At 42.2% G+C, this 23982-nt stretch overlaps 1 protein-coding gene across 12 annotated transcripts in view; it reads right to left on the bottom strand.

Annotated features, from left to right (window-relative positions):
- Macrod2 (mono-ADP ribosylhydrolase 2) overlaps positions 1–23982 on the bottom strand; it is a 1997664-nt gene that overhangs the window by 182466 nt on the left and 1791216 nt on the right. For all 12 annotated transcript variants that reach the window (XM_006500246.3, XM_006500249.3, XM_017319283.2 and 9 more), the window contains one exon: positions 357–401. In XM_006500246.3, the coding sequence (XP_006500309.1) occupies positions 357–401 (45 nt within the window). The remainder of the gene's footprint in view (positions 1–356; positions 402–23982) is intronic.

Genomic DNA, 23982 nt, shown 5'->3' with positions numbered 1-23982 from the left:
TGGGGTGGTGGTTTCTTTACAAATTGCCTGGCTATGCTAACAAAATGTCCTTCCTTCCTTCCTTCCTTCCTTCCTTCCTTCCTTCCTTCCTTCCTTCCTTCCTTCCTTCTCATTCTCTCTTTCATTCTTTCTTTTTTATTTTGTACCTTTACTCTTGCAAAATCTTCAAAGTTAGTACTCAAACATAGTAACTATATTTGCCTAAAAGTTACAATGGCTGCCTTCCTATTTTACGATGTTGAACACACATTTAAAATGTTCTATTTTATTAATCTTATTCTGTCTTTCATTAAAAATTATAGGATTTGGATAAGTTCCCTACTTTACTCCAAGTAATAAAATTACAATCTTATTACCTGAATCTTCTTTCATGTCAGCATCGGTTCCTTCATTGTTATCATCTGTTGGAAAAGGAAAGATAAGACTCACATCAAAGTAAGAAACAACAGAACTTTCCAGTTTGACTCATCAAAAAACAAAAGAAACACAAAAGGAGAGCAGAGAGCAGTACTAGAGCAGCCATTTTTCCAGGACCATCACGTGGAGCTTGAAGAAAGTGCACTCTTCCAGCAGAACCTAACACCAGAGGTTACATTATTGTTTATGACAACATATAAGGACCACAATTTGCTTTATTAATACAAAGTATGTGTAGTCACATTGGTCATTTCAATTATTTGAAAGTGTTACCCACAAACTTTAAGTCCTGTGAGTCTGCACTCATGGACAGCATGTGTGCGGTGCTCCAATGTCAGCACAATGGACAGACCCACACCGACATTTGTCTCTACACACTGCTGGGAGAAGCGCTGCACTGAGGTAATGCTGACCTTCCTCCACCTGCTCCCACAGACTCTACTGGTGGTCTCCTTCCTGTTCAATCCCCTTCATTTCCCAGAATAACACCTTCTAAATGGACAGAGATGTATGATTCATCTGCACTATGATGGCATGCTTGCTGGGTTACGCTTGTTTCCTTTCCTCTTTCTCCAATACCCTGCCCCCTCTTTGTGTGTGTGTGTGTGTGTGTGTGTGTGTGTGTGTGTGTGTGTGTGTGTGTTGAGAAATGGTCTTCCTGTGTAACCAAGGCTGTAATAATGCCATGTAAAAAATTCTCTCAATCCTCCTGCCTCAGTTGCATACTACCCTAACTACTTGTACTTACTCCTCTGAACTTACAGCCTGCTGTGTCTCTTGAATGCTCCTTATATCTATTACCTCGGTCTGAATGTGTGGCATCCCTTTATTTGTTGAGTTTTATCCCCAAAGTCATGATCGTTGAAAGATGATTATATCATCAAGGTGGACTCCCTGATGAATGAGATCTGTTGCCTTAAGGAAGAAGTCAAGTTGAAATTCAGTCCCTGCTCTTCCATTAAGGAATGGACAGAAGGTACTATGTAAGGAACATGGGCCATAGCAGGCTCTAGAAGTGGCCTTCTGGCCTGTGGGAAATAAATTTCTGTTTTATAAGCCTCCCCATTTATGTATGGTGTTTTCTCATAGCAGCCCAGGCACTAAATGAGAGTCAACACCCCCATGGTTGTTCCCCCTGCTTACTTTACTGCACTCCATTCTAATAATTCCTCTGAATTATGTGTCATGGAGGTTTCCCAGTAGTTCCTTCTGTTTTCTTTCTCTGACATACTTTCCACTCATATGTGGCTCTGCCAGACCAATCTTAATACAGGTCCACTCTGGTCTACAGCCTCATAATAACACCCCCCCCCCCCCAAGCTCCTGTGCAAAGAGCAAAACTGATTCTGCCCTCTGATACTTAAGTTCAACAATATCTGGTTTCAAGTAGCTTCTTTACCCTGTGACATTTGTGTTATCAACTAGACAGATAGCAACATTCAACTACTTTCTCTATCCTCAAGGTATTATTGATGTTAATCTATTTTTTTCTTTTTCTTTTTCTTATTAGGTATTTATTTCACTTACACTTCCAATGCCATCCCAAAAGTCCCCCACACCCTCCCACACCCACTCTCCCACCCATCCATTCCCACCTCTTGGCCTGGTGCTCCCCTGCACTGAGGCATACAAAGTTTGCACGACAATGGGCCTCTCTTTCCACTGATGGCCGACTAGGCCATTTTCTGATACATATGCAGCTAGAGACATGAGCTCGGGGGGGGGGGGGGTGGGTACTGGTTAGTTCATAATGTTGTTCCAACTATAGGGTTGCAGCTCCCCCCAGCTCCTTGGGTACTTTCTCTAGCTCCTCCATTGGGGGCCCTGTGATCCATCCAATAGCTGACTGTGAGCATCTACTTCTGTGTTTGCTAGGCCCCGGCATAGTCTCACAAGAGACAGCGATATCAGGGTACTTTCAGGAAAATCTTGCTAGTGTATGCAATGGTATCAGCGTTTGGCAGCTGATTATGGGATGGGTCCCCGGGTATGGCAGTCTCTAGATGGTCCATCCTTTCATCTTAGCTCCAATCTTTGTCTCTGTAACTCCTTCCATGGGTGTTTTGTTCCCAATTCTAAGAAGGGGCAAAGTATCCACACTTTGGTCTTCGTTCTTCTTGAGTTTTATGTGTTTCACAATTTGTATCTTATATCTTGGGCATTCTAAGTTTCTGGGATAATATCTGCTTATCAGTGAGTATATATCATGTGAGTTCTTTTGTGATTGGGTTACCTCACTCAGGATGATGCCCTCAAGGTCCATCCATTTGCCTAGGAATTTCATAAATTCAATCTTTTTAATAGCTGAGTAGTACTCCATTGTGTAAATGTACCACATTTTCTGTATCCATTCCTCTGTTGAGGGACATCTGGGGTCTTTCCAGCTTCTGGCTATTATAAATAAGTCTGGTATGAACATAGTAGAGCATGTGTCCTTCTTACCAGTTGGAACAGCTTCTGGATATATGCCCAGGAGAGGTATTGCGGGATCCTCTGGTAGTATTATGTCCAATTTTTTGAGGAACCTCCAGACTGATTTCCAGAGTGGTTGTACAACCTTGCAATCCCACCAACATTGGAGAAGTGTTCCTCTTTCTCCACATCCTCGCCAGCATCTGCTGTCACCTGAATTTTTGATCTTAGGCATTCTGACTGGTGTGAGGTGGAATCTCAGGGTTGTTTTGATTTGCATTTCCCTGATGATTAAGGATGCTGAACACTTTTTCATGTGCTTCTCAGCCATTCAGTATTCCTCAGGTGAGAATTCTTTGTTTAGCTCTGAGCACCATTTTTTAATGGGTTATTTGATTTTTTTGGAGTACACCTTCTTGAGTTCTTTATATATATTGGATATTAGTCCCCTATCTGATTTAGGATAGGTAAAGATCACTTCCCAATTTGTTGGTGGCCTTTTTGTCTTATTGACAGTGTCTTTTGCCTTACAGAAGCTTTGCAATTTTATGAGGTCCCATTTTTTGATTCTTGATCTTACAGCACAAGCCATTGCTGTTCTATTCAGGAATTTTACCCCTGTGCCCATATCTTCGAGGCTTTTCCCCACATTCTCCTCTATAAGTTTCAGTGTCTCTGGTTTTATGTGGAGTTCCTTAATCCACTTAGATTTGATCTTAGTACAAGGAGATAGGAATGGATCAATTCTCATTCTTCTACATGATAACTGCCAGTCATGCAAGCACCATTTGTTGAAAATGCTGTCTTTTTTCCACTGGACAGTTTTAGATCCCTTGTCAAAGATCAAGTGACCATAGGTGTGTGGGTTCATTTCTGGGTCTTCAATTCTATTCCATTGATCTATTTGTCTGTCACTATACCAGTACCATGCAGTTTTTATCACAATTGCTCTGTAGTACAGCTTTAGGTCAGGCATGGTGATTCCATCAGAGATTCTTTTATCCTTAAGAAGAGTTTTTGCTATCCTAGGGTTTTTGTTATTCCTGATGAATTTGGAGATTACCCTTTCCAATTCGTTGAAGAAGTGAGTTGGAACTTTGATGGGGATTGCATTGAATTTGTAGATTGCTCTTGGCAGTCCATGAGCATGGGAGATCTTTCCATCTTCTGAGATCTCCTTTAATTTCTTTCTTTAGAGACTTGAAGTTCTTATCATACAGATCTTTCACTTCCTTAGTTAGAGTCACGCCAAGGTATTTTATATTATTTGTGACTATTGAGAAGGGTGTTGTTTCCCTAATTTCTTTCTCAGCCTCTTTATCCTTTGTGTAGAGAAAGGCCATTGACTTGTTTGAGTTAATTTTATATCCAGATACTTCATTGAACCTGTTTATCAGGCTTAGGAGTTCTCTGGTGGAATTTTTAGGGTCACTTATATATACTATTATATCATCTGCAAAATAGTGATATTTTGACTTCTTCCTTTCCAATTTGTATCCCCTTGATCTCTTTTTGTTGTTGAATTGCTCTGGCTAGGACTTCAAGTACAATGTTGAATCGGTAGGGAGGAAGTGGGCAGCCTTGTCTAGTGCCTGATTTTAGGGGGATTGCTTCCAGCTTCTCACCATTTACTTTGATGTTGGCTACTGGTTTGCTGTAGATTGCTTTTATCATGTTTACGAATGGGACTTGAATTCCTGACCTTTCCAAGATTTTTATCATGAATGGGTGTTGGATTTTGTCAAATACTTTCTCAGCATCTAAGGAAATGATCATGTGGTTTTTGTCTTTGAGTTTGTTTATATAATGGATTACGTTAAACCATCCCTGCATCCCTGGGATGAAACCTACTTGGTCAGGATGGCTGGTTGTTTTGTTGTGCTCTTGGACTCAGCGAGAATTGTGTTGAGTATTTTTGCATTGATATTCGTAAGGGAAATTGGTCTGAAGTTCTCTATCTTTGTTGGGTCTTTCTGTGGTTTAGGTATAAGAGTAATTGTGCCTTCATAGAATGAGTTGGGTAGAGTACATTCTGCTTCTATTTTGGGGAATAGTTTGTGCAGAACTGGAATTAGATCTTCTTTGAAGGTCTGATAGAACTCTGCACTAAACCCATCTGGTCCTGGGCTTTTTTTGTTGTTTGGGAGACTATTAATGACTGCTTCTATTTCTTTAGGGGATATAGGACTCTTTAGATCATTAACCTGATCCTGATTTAACTTTGGTACCTGGTATCTGTCTAGAAATTTGTCCATTTCATTCAGGTTCCCCAGTTTTGTTGAGTATAGACTTTTGTAGAAGGATCTGATGGTGTTTTGGATTTCTTCAGGATCTGTTGTTATGTCTCCCTTTTCATTTCTGATTTTGTTAATTAGGATGTTGTCTCTGTACCCTCTAGTGAGTCTAGCTAATGGTTTATCTATCTTGTTGATTTTCTCAAAGAACCAGCTCCTCGTTTGGTTGATTCTTTGAATATTTCTTTCTTTTTCCACTTGGTTGATTTCGCCCCTGGGTTTGATTATTTCCTGCTGTCTACTCCTCTTGGGTGAATTTGCTTCCTTTTGTTCTAGAGCTTTTAGGTGTGTTGTCAAGCTGCTAGTGTGTGCTCTCTCTAGTTCCTTTTTGGAGGCGCTCAGAGCTATGAGTTTAACTCTTCGAAATGCTTTCATTGTGTCCCATAAGTTTGGGTATGTTGTGGATTCATTTTCATTAAACTCTAAAAAGTCTTTAATTTCTTTCTTTATTCCTTCCTTGACCAAGGTATCATTGAGAAGAGTGTTGTTCAGTTTCCACATGAATATTGGCTTTGTATTATTTATGTTGTTATTGAAGATCAACGTTAGTCCATGGTGATCTGATAGGATGCATGGGACAATTTTAATATTTTTGTATCTGTTGAGGCCTGTTTTGTGACCAATTATATGGTCAATTTTGGAGAAGGTACCATGAGGTGCTGAGAAGAAGGTATATCCTTTTGTTTTAGGATAAAATGTTCTGTAGATATCTGTTAGATACATTTGTTCTGATAGTTTCACTGTGTCCCTGTTTAGTTTCTGTTTCCATGGTTTGTCCATTGATGAAAGTGGTGTGTTGAAGTCTCCCACTATTATTGTGTGAGGTGCAATGTGTGCTTTACTAAAGTTTCTTTAATGAATGTGGCTGCCCTTGTATTTGGAGCATAGATATTCAGAATTGAGAGTTCCCCTTGGAAGATTTTACCTTAATGAGTATGAAGTGCCCCTCCTTTTCTTTTTTGATGACTTTTGGTTGAAAGTCGATTTTATTAGATATTAGAATGGCTACTCCAGCTTGTTTCTTCAGACCATTTGCTTGGAAAATTGTTTTCCAGCCTTTCATTCTGAGGTAATGTCTGTGTTTTTCCCTGAGATGAGTTTCCTGTAAGCAGCACTGTTGGGAGCCGCCCCCACATTCGCCGTTACAAGATGGCGCTGACATCCTGTGTTCTAAGTGGTAAACAAATAATCTGCGCATGTGCCAAGGGTATCTTATGACTACTTGTGCTCTGCCTTCCCCGTGACGTCAACTCGGCCGATGGGCTGCAGCCAATCAAGGAGTGACACGTCCGAGGCGAAGGAGAATTCTCCTTAAGAGGGACGGGTTTTCGTTTTCTCCTTCTCTTGCTTCTTGCTCTCTTGCTTCTTGCTCTCTTGCTTCTTGCTCTCTTGCTTCCTGCACCCTGGCTCCTGAAGATGTAAGAAATAAAGCTTTGCCGCAGAAGATTCTGGTCTGTGGTGTTCTTCCTGGCCGGTCGTGAGAACGCGTCTAATAACAATTGGTGCCGAATTCCGGGACGAGAAAAAACTCGGGACTGGCGCAAGGAAGATCCCTCATTCCAGAACCAGAACTGCGGGTCGCAGTAATAAAGGTTCCCGTAAAGCAGACTGTTAAGAAGGATTCAACTGTATGAATTCAGAACTTTTCAGCTGGGGAACGAGAGTACCAGTGAGTACAGCTTTACGAGGTAAGTCTGATCTTGAACTTTCTAACGAAATTCAAGACAGTCTATCAGAAGTAAAGTGGAAAATGTTTGGCCTTGAATTTTTTCTAGTGTTAGAAGCCCTTTTGTTCCTTTTCACATGTTATCAAGTGGTTAAGATAGGGAGGATTCTAGATGAAATTCAGGACAAGCTATCAGAAGTAAAGCGGGGAGAGAGAGTAGGAGCAAAGAGAAAATATGGTGCACAAAATAAGTATACAGGCCTTTCCAAGGGTCTTGAACCCGAGGAAAAGTTAAGGTTAGGTAGGAATACCTGGAGAGAGATTAGAAGAAAAAGAGGAAAAAGGGAAAAGAAGAAAGATCAATTAGCGGAGGTCTCTAGGAAAAGGAGCCTGTGCTCATCGCTGGATGGGCTCGGGGAGCCAGCTCTTAGTAGCTCTGAAGCAGGTGAAGAATCCTCCTCTGAGGAAACAGACTGGGAGGAAGAAGCAGCCCATTACCAGCCAGCTAATTGGTCAAGAAAAAAGCCAAAAGCGGCTGGCGAAGGCCAGTTTGCTGATTGGCCTCAGGGCAGTCGGCTTCAAGGTCCGCCCTATGCGGAGTCCCCGCCCTGCGTAGTGCGTCAGCAATGCGCAGAGAGGCAGTGCGCAGAGAGGCAGTGCGCAGACTCATTCATTCCCAGAGAGGAACAAAGGAAAATACAACAGGCATTTCCGGTCTTTGAAGGAGCCGAGGGTGGGCGTGTCCACGCTCCGGTAGAATACTTACAAATTAAGGAAATTGCCGAGTCGGTTCGTAAATACGGAACCAATGCTAATTTTACCTTGGTGCAGTTAGACAGGCTCGCTGGCATGGCACTAACTCCTGCTGACTGGCAAACGGTTGTAAAAGCCGCTCTCCCTAGTATGGGCAAATATATGGAATGGAGAGCGCTTTGGCACGAAGCTGCACAAGCGCAGGCCCGAGCAAACGCAGCTGCTTTGACTCCAGAGCAGAGAGATTGGACTTTTGACTTGTTAACGGGTCAGGGAGCTTATTCTGCTGATCAGACAAACTACCATTGGGGAGCTTATGCCCAGATTTCTTCCACGGCTATTAGGGCCTGGAAGGCGCTCTCTCGAGCAGGTGAAACCACTGGTCAGTTAACAAAGATAATCCAGGGACCTCAGGAATCCTTCTCAGATTTTGTGGCCAGAATGACAGAGGCAGCAGAGCGTATTTTTGGAGAGTCAGAGCAAGCTGCGCCTCTGATAGAACAGCTAATCTATGAGCAAGCCACAAAGGAGTGCCGAGCGGCCATAGCCCCAAGAAAGAACAAAGGCTTACAAGACTGGCTCAGGGTCTGTCGAGAGCTTGGGGGACCTCTCACCAATGCAGGCTTAGCGGCCGCCATCCTTCAATCTCAAAACCGCTCCATGAGCAGAAATGATCAGAGGACATGTTTTAATTGCGGAAAGCCTGGGCATTTTAAGAAAGATTGCAGAGCTCCAGATAAACAGGGAGGGACTCTCACTCTTTGCTCTAAGTGTGGCAAGGGTTATCATAGAGCCGACCAGTGTCGCTCTGTGAGGGATATAAAGGGCAGAATTCTTCCCCCACCTGATAGTCAATCAACTGATGTGCCAAAAAACGGGTCATCGGGCCCTCGGTCCCAGGGCCCTCAAAGATATGGGAACCGGTTTGTCAGGACCCAGGAAGCAGTCAGAGAGGCGACCCAGGAAGACCCACAAGGGTGGACCTGCGTGCCGCCTCCGACTTCCTATTAATGCCTCAAATGAGTATTCAGCCGGTGCCAGTGGAGCCTATACCATCCTTGCCCCCGGGAACCATGGGCCTTATTCTCGGCCGGGGTTCACTCACCTTGCAGGGCTTAGTAGTCCACCCTGGAGTTATGGATTGTCAACATTCCCCTGAAATACAGGTCCTGTGCTCAAGCCCTAAGGGCGTTTTTTCTATTAGTAAAGGAGATAGGATAGCTCAGCTGCTGCTCCTCCCTGATAATACCAGGGAGAAATCTGCAGGACCTGAGATAAAGAAAATGGGCTCCTCAGGAAATGATTCTGCCTATTTGGTTGTATCTTTAAATGATAGACCTAAGCTCCGCCTTAAGATTAATGGAAAAGAGTTTGAAGGCATCCTTGATACCGGAGCAGATAAAAGTATAATTTCTACACATTGGTGGCCCAAAGCATGGCCCACCACAGAGTCATCTCATTCATTACAGGGCCTAGGATATCAATCATGTCCCACTATAAGCTCCATTGCCTTGACGTGGGAATCCTCTGAAGGGCAGCAAGGGAAATTCATACCTTATGTGCTCCCACTCCCGGTTAACCTCTGGGGAAGGGATATTATGCAGCATTTGGGCCTTATTTTGTCCAATAAAAACGCCCCATCGGGAGGGTATTCAGCTAAAGCAAAAAATATCATGGCAAAGATGGGTTATAAAGAAGGAAAAGGGTTAGGACATCAAGAACAGGGAAGGATAGAGCCCATCTCACCTAATGGAAACCAAGACAGACAGGGTCTGGGTTTTCCTTAGCGGCCATTGGGGCAGCACGACCCATACCATGGAAAACAGGGGACCCAGTGTGGGTTCCTCAATGGCACCTATCCTCTGAAAAACTAGAAGCTGTGATTCAACTGGTAGAGGAACAATTAAAACTAGGCCATATTGAACCCTCTACCTCACCTTGGAATACTCCAATTTTTGTAATTAAGAAAAAGTCAGGAAAGTGGAGACTGCTCCATGACCTCAGAGCCATTAATGAGCAAATGAACTTATTTGGCCCAGTACAGAGGGGTCTCCCTGTACTTTCCGCCTTACCACGTGGCTGGAATTTAATTATTATAGATATTAAAGATTGTTTCTTTTCTATACCTTTGTGTCCAAGGGATAGGCCCAGATTTGCCTTTACCATCCCCTCTATTAATCACATGGAACCTGATAAGAGGTATCAATGGAAGGTCTTACCACAGGGAATGTCCAATAGTCCTACAATGTGCCAACTTTATGTGCAAGAAGCTCTTTTGCCAGTGAGGGAACAATTCCCCTCTTTAATTTTGCTCCTTTACATGGATGACATCCTCCTGTGCCATAAAGACCTTACCATGCTACAAAAGGCATATCCTTTTCTACTTAAAACTTTAAGTCAGTGGGGTTTACAGATAGCCACAGAAAAGGTCCAAATTTCTGATACAGGACAATTCTTGGGCTCTGTGGTGTCCCCAGATAAGATTGTGCCCCAAAAGGTAGAGATAAGAAGAGATCACCTCCATACCTTAAATGATTTTCAGAAGCTGTTGGGAGATATTAATTGGCTTAGACCTTTTTTAAAGATTCCTTCCGCTGAGTTAAGGCCTTTGTTTAGTATTTTAGAAGGAGATCCTCATATCTCCTCCCCTAGGACTCTTACTCTAGCTGCTAACCAGGCCTTACAAAAAGTGGAAAAGGCCTTACAGAATGCACAATTACAACGTATTGAGGATTCGCAGCCTTTCAGTTTGTGTGTCTTTAAGACAGCACAATTGCCAACTGCAGTTTTGTGGCAGAATGGGCCATTGTTGTGGATCCATCCAAACGTATCCCCAGCTAAAATAATAGATTGGTATCCTGATGCAATTGCACAGCTTGCCCTTAAAGGCCTAAAAGCAGCAATCACCCACTTTGGGCAAAGTCCATATCTTTTAATTGTACCTTATACTGCTGCACAGGTTCAAACCTTGGCAGCCGCATCTAATGATTGGGCAGTTTTAGTTACCTCCTTTTCAGGAAAAATAGATAACCATTATCCAAAACATCCAATCTTACAGTTTGCCCAAAATCAATCTGTTGTGTTTCCACAAATAACAGTAAGAAACCCACTTAAAAATGGGATTGTGGTATATACTGATGGATCAAAAACTGGCATAGGTGCCTATGTGGCTAATGGTAAAGTGGTATCCAAACAATATAATGAAAATTCACCTCAAGTGGTAGAATGTTTAGTGGTCTTAGAAGTTTTAAAAACCTTTTTAGAACCCCTTAATATTGTGTCAGATTCCTGTTATGTGGTAAATGCAGTAAATCTTTTAGAAGTGGCTGGAGTGATTAAGCCTTCCAGTAGAGTTGCCAATATTTTTCAGCAGATACAATTAGTTTTGTTATCTAGAAGATCTCCTGTTTATATTACTCATGTTAGAGCCCATTCAGGCCTACCTGGCCCCATGGCTCTGGGAAATGATTTGGCAGATAAGGCCACTAAAGTGGTGGCTGCTGCCCTATCATCCCCGGTAGAGGCTGCAAGAAATTTTCATAACAATTTTCATGTGACGGCTGAAACATTACGCAGTCGTTTCTCCTTGACAAGAAAAGAAGCCCGTGACATTGTTACTCAATGTCAAAGCTGCTGTGAGTTCTTGCCAGTTCCTCATGTGGGAATTAACCCACGCGGTATTCGACCTCTACAGGTCTGGCAAATGGATGTTACACATGTTTCTTCCTTTGGAAAACTTCAATATCTCCATGTGTCCATTGACACATGTTCTGGCATCATGTTTGCTTCTCCGTTAACCGGAGAAAAAGCCTCACATGTGATTCAACATTGTCTTGAGGCATGGAGTGCTTGGGGGAAACCCAGACTCCTTAAGACTGATAATGGACCAGCTTATACGTCTCAAAAATTCCAGCAGTTCTGCCGTCAGATGGACGTAACCCACCTGACTGGACTTCCATACAACCCTCAAGGACAGGGTATTGTTGAGCGTGCGCATCGCACCCTCAAAGCCTATCTTATAAAACAGAAGAGGGGAACTTTTGAGGAGACTGTACCCCGAGCACCAAGAGTGTCGGTGTCTTTGGCACTCTTTACACTCAATTTTTTAAATATTGATGTTCATGGCCATACTGCGGCTGAACGTCATTGTTCAGAGCCAGATAGGCCCAATGAGATGGTTAAATGGAAAAATGTCCTTGATAATAAATGGTATGGCCCGGATCCTATCTTGATAAGATCCAGGGGAGCTATCTGTGTTTTCCCACAGAATGAAGACAACCCATTTTGGGTACCAGAAAGACTCACCCGAAAAATCCAGACTGACCAAGGGAATACTAATGTCCCTCGTCTTGGTGATGTCCAGGGCGTCAATAATAAAGAGAGAGCAGCGTTGGGGGATAATGTCGACATTTCCACTCCCAATGACGGTGATGTATAATGCTCAAGTATTCTCCTGCTTTTTTACCACTAACTAGGAACTGGGTTTGGCCTTAATTCAGACAGCCTTGGCTCTGTCTGGACAGGTCCAGATGACTGACACCATTAACACTTTGTCAGCCTCAGTGACTACAGTCATAGATGAACAGGCCTCAGCTAATGTCAAGATACAGAGAGGTCTCATGCTGGTTAATCAACTCATAGATCTTGTCCAGATACAACTAGATGTATTATGACAAATAACTCAGCAGGGATGTGACCATTCAGTATGTTAAATTTACTAGGACAGCTAATTTGTCAAAAAGTCTTTTTCAGTATATGTTACAGAATTGGATGGCTGAATTTGAACAGATCCTTCGGGAATTGAGACTTCAGGTCAACTCCACGCGCTTGGACCTGTCGCTGACCAAAGGATTACCCAATTGGATCTCCTCAGCATTTTCTTTCTTTAAAAAATGGGTGGGATTAATATTATTTGGAGATACACTTTGCTGTGGATTAGTGTTGCTTCTTTGATTGGTCTGTAAGCTTAAGGCCTAAACTAGGAGAGACAAGGTGGTTATTGCCCAGGCGCTTGCAGGACTAGAACATGGAGCTCCCCCTGATATATGATATATCTATGCTTAGGCAATAGGTCGCTGGCCACTCAGCTCTTATATCCCATGAGGCTAGACTCATTGCACGGGATAGAGTGAGTGTGCTTCAGCAGCCCGAGAGAGTTGCACGGCTAAGCACTGCAATGGAAAGGCTCTGCGGCATATATGAGCCTATTCTAGGGAGACATGTCATCTTTCATGAAGGTTCAGTGTCCTAGTTCCCTTCCCCCAGGCAAAACGACACGGGAGCAGGTCAGGGTTGCTCTGGGTAAAAGCCTGTGAGCCTAAGAGCTAATCCTGTACATGGCTCCTTTACCTACACACTGGGGATTTGACCTCTATCTCCACTCTCATTAATATGGGTGGCCTATTTGCTCTTATTAAAAGGATAGGGGGAGATGTTGGGAGCCGCCCCCACATTCGCCGTTACAAGATGGCGCTGACATCCTGTGTTCTAAGTGGTAAACAAATAATCTGCGCATGTGCCAAGGGTATCTTATGACTACTTGTGCTCTGCCTTCCCCGTGACGTCAACTCGGCCGATGGGCTGCAGCCAATCAAGGAGTGACACGTCCGAGGCGAAGGAGAATTCTCCTTAAGAGGGACGGGTTTTCGTTTTCTCCTTCTCTTGCTTCTTGCTCTCTTGCTTCTTGCTCTCTTGCTTCTTGCTCTCTTGCTTCCTGCACCCTGGCTCCTGAAGATGTAAGAAATAAAGCTTTGCCGCAGAAGATTCTGGTCTGTGGTGTTCTTCCTGGCCGGTCGTGAGAACGCGTCTAATAACACAGCACAATGTTGGGTCCTGTTTGTGTAGCCAGTCTGTTAGTCTATGTCTTCTTATTGGAGAGTTGAGTCCATTGATATTTAGAGATGTTAAAGAAAAGTAATTGTTGCTTCCTATTATTTTTGTTGTTAAAGTTGGCATTCTGTTCTTGTGGCTTTCTTTTTTTAGATTTGTTGAGGGAGTACTTTCTTGCTTTTTCTAGAACTTGGTTTTTGTCCTTTTTTTTCCTCTGTTATTATCCTTTGAAGGGCTGGATTCGTGGAAAGATAACGTTTGAATTTTTTTTTTTTTTTTTTTTTTTTTGTGTGTGTGTGTGTGTGGAATACTTTGGTTTCTCCATCTATGGCAATTGAAAGTTTGGCTGGGTATAATAGCCTGGGTTGGCATTTGTGTTCTCTTAGTGTCTGTATAACATCTGTCCAGGATCTTCCTGCTTTCATAGTCTCTGGTGAAAATTATGGTGTAATTCTAATAGGCCTGCCTTTATATGTTACTTGACCTTTTTCCCTTACTGCTTTTTAATATTCTATCTTTTTTAGTGCATTTTTTTTGTTCTGGTTATTATGTGTCGGGAGCAATGTCTTTTCTGGTCCAGTCTATTTGGAGTTCTGTAGGCTTCTTGTATGTTCATGGCCATCTCTTTCTTTAGGTTTGGGAAGTTTTCTTCTATAATTTTGTTGAAGATATTTTCTGGCCCTTTAAGTTGAAAATCTTCATTCTCATCTATTCCTATTATCCGTAGGTTTGGTCTTCTCATTGTGTCCTGGATTTCCTGGATGTTTTGAGTTAGGATCTTTTTGCATTTTGCATTTTCTTTGATTGTTGTGCAGATGTTCTCTATGGAATCTTCTGTACCTGAGATTCTCTCTTCCATCTCTTGTATTTTGTTGCTGATGCTCGCATCAGGGCCTGTCCCAGAAGCTGTTAGCTTTTGTTGTCCACACTCTCATCTGTGCAGACTAGTCTTGGCAGGATCCAGGAATCAAGATGTCTCTGGGAGATGCTCCAGCAATGGCCTCCCAGGCTGAGCGGGCAGACATCTCTCCTCTGGCAGGGAAGGTGCCTGGATGTCTGGAGCCTGAAAAGGGGTTTGCGACAGAAGCTCTGTGGCTCCAGCCTGTCCCAGAAGCTGTTCGATGTTAGTCTATTTTATGTTGCTATAACAAAATACTTGAAGTGGGCACTTTGCAGATTCAGGAGTTGTATTTAGCTCATGGTTTTGGAGGATAAAAGTATAAGATAGTGAGGTTCCATCTGTTCAGGCCTCTGAACAGAGTACCGCTGGCTATATTACAATATGGCAGATGGTATTAGTAAATAAGCACACACACACATTAATAGTAAGTATGATAGCAGTAAAAGACACAACTCTCTTTCTCTATCCTATAGGTATAGAATCTGAGCCTTAACCCAGTCCTGTAGAGGACCACATTAATGTCTTTCTATGGTAGTACCCACATGATCTGATTATCAGTAAAATGGCCTAGAATCTCAATGGCATTAGATTGAAGACCAAGTTTCTAGAGCACAGAATTTTGGAGGATAATCCATAGTATTTTCCATTAGCTTCCTCTATCTGCATCTGCCTTGTTCCTGCTAGTCTCTCTCTCTCTCTCTCTCTCTCTCTCTCTCTCTCTCTCTCTCTCTCTCCATTATACCCATCAAGGCGAAGTTTGCATTTTCTGATGCAGGGTCCACTGAGATAGACAAGAGACAGCTGAACCAGAAAGAATGTCTGTGAATGTTTTCCAGACCATCTATTTGATGTAAGTTTGAATTAACTGTATTATGGATCTTATTTTCACTGTCTTAGAAAAATATACTTTGGCCGGGCAGTGGTGGAGCACACCTTTAATCCCTGCACTCAGAAGGCAGAGGCAGGCAGATTTTTGAGTTCGAAGCCAGCCTGGTCTACAGAGTGAGTTCCAGGACAGCCAGGGCTATACAGAGAAACACTGTCTCAAAAAACAAACAAAAATAATTTTAAGGATATCTGAACTCAGGTCTACCTACTGGCTCTTTAGCCCACCTATTTATTAGGCATATAGTCTTAGAAAGTTGCCTATTCTTTCTGGGTTTCAGGTTCCTCAGTCACAATGAGTGATGATAAGAATTTCTATTATATAAACTTGTTTTGAGGACTGAATTAGATGATGGAAAGCAATTTCTAGAAGAGGTATTGAAACATCATCAAATGCTAAATCGTTATTTGCATAAAATGTCATGATCCAGCACTGGTGAATGGATCTGCCTTTCAAATGCCCATGTCATGAACACTATGAGGATGAAAGCAACATCTTTAGGTCCTTTGTCTTTTCTTGGTATACCCTGCCATTTATTTTATGTAATAGAAAAGATAAAGACCTTTTCACTAAATGGACAAACCACAAATAGCCATGCAATGTGGGGAAAGTGACATAAAACAACACAATCCTCAGTATCTTAATATGAAAAGGAGGGGTAGTAATGCAGCCAGCTTTCCTAGAACTGTGGATGTGCACACACACACACACACACACACACACACACACACACACACACACACAGCTAGCACAGAAGAAGCTTTCAAAGCTTCTGATTATTTGGTAATATGACACTAGTGTTCTACTTCTGCTCCTTTGGTAACTATTTATTCAGGTCTACAACATACAAGAAACATAGTAGTCCTTGAAGGCAGAGGTCAAGAATCTCTTTCTTAACAGAAATCACAAATCAGGTCATGACAAGCAGACCTGGGGCAGCAGAGCAGGAATGACATGATGCTGTAGGTGAGCAAAGGTTTTATCACAGACAGAGAAGAGACAGCAACGTCAGAGGGAATCTACAGAAGCTTTTCAGAGGAGGTAAAGAGTCATCTAAAGAGTAAGCTGAGGGTCACTGGTGATAAAGAGAGGAGGCAGTTGCTTACCAGAAAAGGTAGTCTCTTTGTTACATACCTTTGTTCACTGACACTTTAAAACACATGCATGCTTGACTTCTGCCCCCTGGTTCCTTTGCCTATGAGTTTGCTTTGCTTTCTAGAGCTGGTTCAAGAAAGTCTATATAATTAATATGTCCCAGGACCCAGCCAGCCACACTGGAGTAACAGCTCCCTGTATCTCAAGGTCATCCACAAACACCCCAAGCTTGTTCCACATGGTTTCCATAAGTCTCCTTTCCTCATCTAACTCAAAACCTAGCAGTAGAATGTAAGTGGTTTAGAACTTAACCTATTGACTTTCTTTCCTTCGCAGTTTCTCTTCTTTCTCCTTCTGGTATTTCCTGGGATTACCTTTTGAGTAAACTATCCCCACATTTAGATCCTTGCTTCAGGACAGGCATCTATCTATCTATCTATCTATCTATCTATCTATCTATCTATCTTTCTATCTTTAATCACATGTAGAGGGGAAACACTTGGCACTGTGTGTGTGTGTGTGTGTGTGTGTGTGCGTGTGTTTCAGAGTGTTTCTGGGGATTACCATTTAAGTTGGAAGACTGAGAAAAGTAGATAGTCTCCCTACACGGGTGAGCGTCAAGAAACCATAGGAGTCCCCATAGGGCAAAATAGCTGATCTTCAGTTGTATCAGGGGTGAACTTCATGGACCTTTGGACCCAGTGCTAGCTTGATGGCTTTCATGTTTTGACAGTTTCTTCTCTGCCTTTGAATTCAAACTGAAACACTGGTTCTTGTTTGTTTTAAGCCTACAAGTACTCAGACTAGACCAGTGGTTCTAAACTTTCCTAATGCTGCTGCTCTTTAATACAGTTCCTCATGCTGTGGTGACCCACAGCCATAAAACTATTCCATTGCTATTATATAACTGTAATTTTGCTCCTATAATGAATCATATTGTAAAGATCTGATATGCAGGATATCTGTCATGACGCCCCAGGTTTCGAACTGCTGGACTAGATCCCTACCATTGGCCTTCTGGTTCTCAGGCACTGGCCCCAGAGGGGAGCTGTGCTGCAGGTTCTTGGGGAATAAGTTCCTGCCTGAAGATCTGGAGACTTGTCAGCCTCCGTAATTGCATGGGCCATTCCTTATAATAACTGTGTTCCATATGTGCTTGAACAAGGTGTGTTCATCTGTCTCTGGAGAAACCCTAAGAAAAGTGTTTTAAAAATAAAGAAAAGTCTAACCAATATACCAACCTTTAAAGTTTATGATGAACACCAGAACAGCTAAACAACTTTAGGCAGAACTATGCCCTGAGTTCTGAATGATAGCTTTTTTTCTTTATGACAGGAACTCACTATGGTATTATATGAAAAGTTCCTTCATATGGTATTATATGAAAAGTTCATATGGTATTTGAGTTACAATAAAAATAAAGTACTTTTGATCTGGAAAGCACCTGATATGGCTGAGTATTAATTAAATGGAAGTTACTTCAACATTATTTCATGCAGTGTGCTTGTTTCAGTCATGTTTACTCATATTTCTAGCAGGGCTTCTTTTCCTGACAGTAGCAGGAAGCAGAACGACATTATATAAAAGCAGATGATAGCCTCGGGAGGTAGGGAGTCATGGCACTCCAAATTTGAACATAGTTAGGGGACTGATGGAGTGTGGGCACAGAGCTCCTGCCCTTTTATGCAGTCCTTCAAGCTTCATACGTCTTTGTTAGAGGACAAAAATGCAATAAAAGGTCTCTAGCCAAAGAGATACAAATACCATTTCAAAACAGAGAGCAATCCATCAGACAGCATTGCTCTGTGTGTTCCAAAATGCCAGTTCCAGAAAAATCCCCTTCATTTCTTAGGTATGCATCACATGAAGGCTAATATTCCATCACCTCTCAAGGGGCCTCTTTGATGTTAATTTCATAAAGGATGCAGGTTCTATTCAGCCCATCACTTTCCATCAGATTACCTGGTTGAGTCCTGCACAGGATACACACTTATGACTAAAGTTCTCGTTTTAATAAGAATATATGTGCAAGCCAACTAGTTTCTCTTGAATAACCAGTTTGGGGTAACTGTTGTCATATTCACTTCAGAAGTCCCTTTGTAAAGAAGAGGCTAATCTGCTTTAGCTATATGGTGGGTATCTATTTCACTTTCTCTATGGGTGACAGAATTAATATGGATGCTTCTCGTCTAAGCATTCCACCTGCTTTCTGAGAAGTGCTTTGTTTCCCAGCAATAAATAGTACATACTTACAATAATTAATAAAGTATGATCTAGATTTTTGAATAACGAGATATATCTTCATACGTTTCATTAACTCTACATTATTAATAGACTGTGAAAGTAGAAAACACAAACACACACAACAGATAGACAAATCAAAATGCAGAGACAATTCTCTTTATTCTGAATAAAGTTCTCAAACTGTAGTTTTGTCATTATCCTGAAAACTTGTTAAACATGCAAACTTCCTTCTCAACAGAGGAATCTCTAATGGCCAAGAAGCACTTAAAGAAATGTTCAGCGTCCTTAGTCATCAGGGAAATGCAAATCAAAACAACCCAGAGATTCCATCTTACACCTGTCAGAATGGCTAAGATCAAAACCTGAAGTGACAGCTCATGCTGGAGAGGATATGAAGCAAAGGGAACACTCCTCCATTGCTAGTGGGACTGCAAACTTGTACAATCATTTTGGAAACCAATTTGGCTGTTTCTCAGAAAACTGATAATGGATCTACCTCAAGACCCAGTTATACGCCTCCTGATCATATACCCAAAGGAAGTTCCACTATACCACAAAGACACTTCCCCTACTAAGTTCATAACAGCTTTAATTTTGGTAGCCAGAAAATGGAAACAACCTAGATGCCCCTTAGCTGAAGAATGGATAAACAAAATATGGTATATATATTTACATAATAGAGTACTACTCAGCTATTAAAAGTGATGACATCATAAAATTTCCAGGCAAATGAACAGAACTAGAAAAGATCATCCTGAGTGAGGTAACCCAGACCCAGGAAGACAAACATGGCATGTACTCATTCATAAGTGGATATTAGTCATAAAGTATAGGATAACCTTGCCATGAATCAGACCTAAAAAAGCTAAATTGTAATCTGGAGGGCCTAAGAGAGGCACTTGAATCTCACTGAGAAGGGGAGATAGGTTAAATATTGGGGGTGGATGGAAGAAGGGTCTGGATGGGGAAGGAGGTGTGAATGAGAACAGGAGAGATGAGGTGAAGTGAGGACAGAGGGAAAGACTACTGGGAGAGAAAACTAGATTGGAAGGAGGCATCTCCAGAATGAGCTAGATACCCAGGACAATGGAAACTCCCTGGAATTTATGAGGGTGACTCCTTGCAATGGGGGATATGGACTGACTATCTCATGTGATCAGGAAAAAATTCCAATGGAGGAACTAGGACATGAACCCAGCCACAAAACCTACAATTTTCCCTAACTGTAAGATATGCTGGAGTAAAAGATGGGGCAGAATTTGAGGAGCCAACCAATGACTGTCCTAGCTTAAGACCCATTCCATGAGAGGGAACCCACCACTGACACTATTAATGATATTCTGTTATATTTGCAGACAGGAGCTTAGCATAAATGTCATCAGAAAGGCTCCACCCAGTAACTGATGGAAACAGATACAGAGACCCACATTCAAACTTTAAGTGGAGCTTGGGGAATTCTGCAGAAGAGGGAGAAGAAGGATTGAAGGAGACAGAAGGGTCAAGGACACCACAAGAAAGCCTACAGAATCAACTATCCTGGGCCCACAGGTTCTTACACAGACTGAAGCACCAACCAGAGTGCATGCATGAGCCACCTAAGCCCTGTGCACACAGGTAACTGTTGTGGCCACTGGGTCATCATGTCGGACTCCTAAAGTGGGAGCACTTGGATCCCTTCCCCTAACTGGGCTGTCTTGGCTAGCCTCAGTAGAAAAGATGCACCCAATCAAACTGCAATTAGATACATGCAGGCTGATTGATACCCAGGGGAGCCTCCCATTTTCTGGTGAAAAGGAGAGGGCAGGTTGATGGGGGACGAGGATAGAGGGAGGGGTTGGAGGGAGGGGGGAGAGGAAGCTACAAATGCTATATAAAGTAAATAGATAGATAGATAGATAGATAGGTAGATAGACAGATAGATAGATAATAAAAACGCAAACTTTCAGGATACATTCAAGACTTCTCAAGTAAGAATCTGTGGTAGGGAAATCCAAAACCCAGGTTTTTGACCATTTTTGAATGAGATGTTTGGACACACTGCCATTCTAGATCCACTTTCTTGAAGAAAGTAGATGCTCATCTTTGGGGACATCTATAATGAATCTTGTGATGACTTTCTAATGTTAATGTGGTATAGTATGTGCCTAAACCAGGGCTAAGCATAGCCATGGTTGTGCTTGAAATCATCCAGCTACCACACAGCTGGATGGATCTTATCATGGGCCATATCCACTCCTTAGATTGGCTCAGAGGTATATGCATGGATGGAGTCTGACTTCAAAGAGGACTGTAGTCGCACAGAAAAAAGGATGCAGTGAATGGCAAAGGTACTCTAGGGAACTATTGAGCCATCTTCTTCAACCCAAGGAAATAACCTGAAGTGTGTTATCCTGAATCCTCATCGTCGTTTTAGAGTCATTCATATAAAAGGGTGAAACTTTCCAAGGTCATCAGTTCTACACCCCTTTGGTGTACATGCACACTGTAGGTGTACACAGTCCACACACTTCTTGTGCCATCACCTTCATATTTCATTATCATTTGTTTATGGGAACCATTTGTATTCACAAAGAAAGATAATATTATTAGAATAAATAACACTGTCTATGATTTCCTTGGTGTATGGAGGATACTGGGATCCTCCTAGTTCATTAATACTCTTCATAGGCAGAAACAGCACCAACATGGACAGATGAGGGACCATCCTACAGAGATTTAACTTCTGACATTAAATTGAATACTAGGAGACACTGAATCTATCTAATGGATAAATATACTTTGAATAGAGTAGTTGAGAGGGCTGAAATTTTTTTAAAAATGAATAAAAGCAAAAAGGTGGGTTTTTTTGTTGTTGTTTTGAGTATGTTGGTTGTGGGTCATCATGAGCACCCAGTTGTTATTAATGTATCAATCTTGATTTATCAATAAAAAAGCTCCATTTTACCATTTTTACATCTGGCTCAGCCAGATTAGCACACAATGTACTAACTACAGAATCTGCGATTTGGGAAGAGGAAGAATTAGGAGTTAGTCTGCAGTTTTTGCAAGTTGTTCTGGATGTGTTGAGTTGAAGATGGCTAGGAGATGTCAAGCTAGGCTCAGGTTGTGTACTGGTATCTACAGCAAAGAGAGCTGTGCCAGATGCACAGGCAGCAGGAAAGTAGAAGAGAGAGAATTCACTGGAAGAATGACACTTACTCAAGGATCCCAAGGGCTCCTAAGTATCATAGAAATTCATTGATCAAATACATGCCAGGAACTAGTTGGCATGGTTGTCCCATTAAGGAGGTCCTAGATCTGGCTGCAGTTGTATGTTCCCATGATCTAGCACTTTAGAATAAGATGCAGGAGGGTTATTACAAGTTGGAAAACAACTTAGACTGAGTGGTGAATGCATCCAGGGCTACTATATACAGAGAGACCTGCTGAGAGGAAGGAGGAGGGGAAGGAGAATAGAAGGGAGAGGATGAGGAGGAAGAGGAAGAAAAGAAGGAGAAGGAGGAGAAGGAGAAAGAGGAGGAGGAAGAAGAGGAGGAGGAAGAGGAGTGGGAGGAGGGGGAGGAGGAGAAGGAGGGGGAGGAGGAAGAGGAGGAGGAGAAGGAAAAGGAGAAGTACAAGGAGAAGGAGAAGGACAAGGAGAAAGACAAGGAGAAGGAGAAGGAGAAGGAGAAGGAGAAGCAGAAGGAGAAGGAGAAGGAGAAGGAGGAGGAGGAGGAAGAGGAGGAGGAGGAGAAGGAGGGGGAGGAGGAGAAGGAGAAGGACAAGGACAAGGAGAAGGAGAAGGACAAGGAGAAGGAGAAGGAAAAGGAAAAGGAGAAGAGAAAACTGATTATAAAAACCTCACTAAAAATGTTACATACGAAAGGTTGAGACAGTCATATGATTGTTGTAACTCATGGAGCAAATAAGAAATAAAGAAGACAAAGGGCAGGGTCTCATGGCTGAGAGGAGTTAAGTCTGTTCATATCAGTGACAGAACATAGGTTGGGGAATTTTGAGTTACTTTCTTGATTACTCTTTTTTCTTTCTTCTCGGGCTTTATTAGAATTTTCTCATTTATATACTATTGCTCAAAAGAAATCCACTTTCCATACCCTTGCCTCTGTGCTTTCAAATAAAAAACGGTGAACTGCTGAAAGGTTGAAGGCCCCTACTGCAGTCTCTGAAAATATCACTTCATGCCCTGCTCAAAGTGACATCGAAGAAGTTTCTGTTTTTCCAGAACTTTCTAATAAGATCACACTCTACTTAGTCAAAGTGCATGTTCCCCTGTTTTCTCTGGTGTTTATCTGCATGGACAGTCCTCACTGCACACTCACCCCTCCTGAAGAGACTGATTGCTTTCTGCCCATGCCTGATGCCCGTGGCAGCATTCCGGTTGCTTGGTTACAGTAACACTCCACTGGATATTCACTGAAGGCACAATGTGTTTGCAGCTTTGGAGGCCCAGCAAGTGGAAATAGTACTCCATCCTAAGAAGGCAGTGAACTAATTTGTGTGACATTACCAGGTACATGCCTTGTAGCGTTCTAAACATCAACACGGTCTGCACAGGAAATGTGCACAAATGTGGTGCCACGCCCTCTAAGTGATTATCGTCAAGGCAATGCTCACATTCATTCACTCCAGCTTTTCTATATACTAGATGTGCCATTTGGAGAGAGAGAAAAAGCAAATCAGATTGGGTAAATGGGGTTTTGATCTTGTCTTTGGTTCATTTACTTTCTCAAAGAGCACTTGTACATAAGCTTTCATCACTGCTATAGCTGATTTCTAATATAGTCCCTTAAAAAATAATCAGATTGGCTGGGTGTGGTGGTTCTTCCTTTTATGCCAGCACTGGGGAGGCAGACACAGCTAGGTCGCTGTAAGTTTAATGCCAGCTTAGTCTACATTGTGAATTCGCCTGCCAGCTAGAGCTACACAGTGACACTTCTTTTCTCTTTCAAGGCAGATTTATTACCTTACAGTTTATAGGGTAAAAGTTCAACAAGGATACAATTATGCTAAAGTCAAACTGTAAAGCAAGGCTTCACTGCTTTCTGGAAACTGGGAAGGGGGGACATCTTAGCTTTGTAGCCTATAGAAGCACTTACATGCCACAGCTCCTAGCCCTCTCTCTCTCCATCTTCAAATTCAACAATGTGGTATCTTTCTGAACATTCTTCTGTAAGTACACCTCCTGCTGATTCTCTCCTCCCGTCCCTCCCAGCCTTAAAGATCTGCTGATTGCGAATTGAACTGAACTTCTATTTTCTGTTTTCAATATATCCTAACATATAATGTGTGGGCTTGAAGATACAGGCAACATTTTCAAGGTGGGGGTTCTCTTCCTACCTAATATACCTGGATATTCAGGAGCACATGGTACTGTTAGAAAGAAAATCTCAAGAGTAGTATTAAGAACAATTCTATTAGAATTTAGCCAGTCTCCTAAAGGTTTTTGGTTGATGAATCCATTATTTTTTACGTAGTAAAAGACCTC

The sequence above is a fragment of the Mus musculus genome, chromosome 2 (genome assembly GCF_000001635.26).
Source record: "Mus musculus strain C57BL/6J chromosome 2, GRCm38.p6 C57BL/6J".
NCBI classification, from domain to species: domain Eukaryota; kingdom Metazoa; phylum Chordata; class Mammalia; order Rodentia; family Muridae; genus Mus; species Mus musculus.
This window is presented reverse-complemented; position numbering and strand designations above follow the sequence as displayed.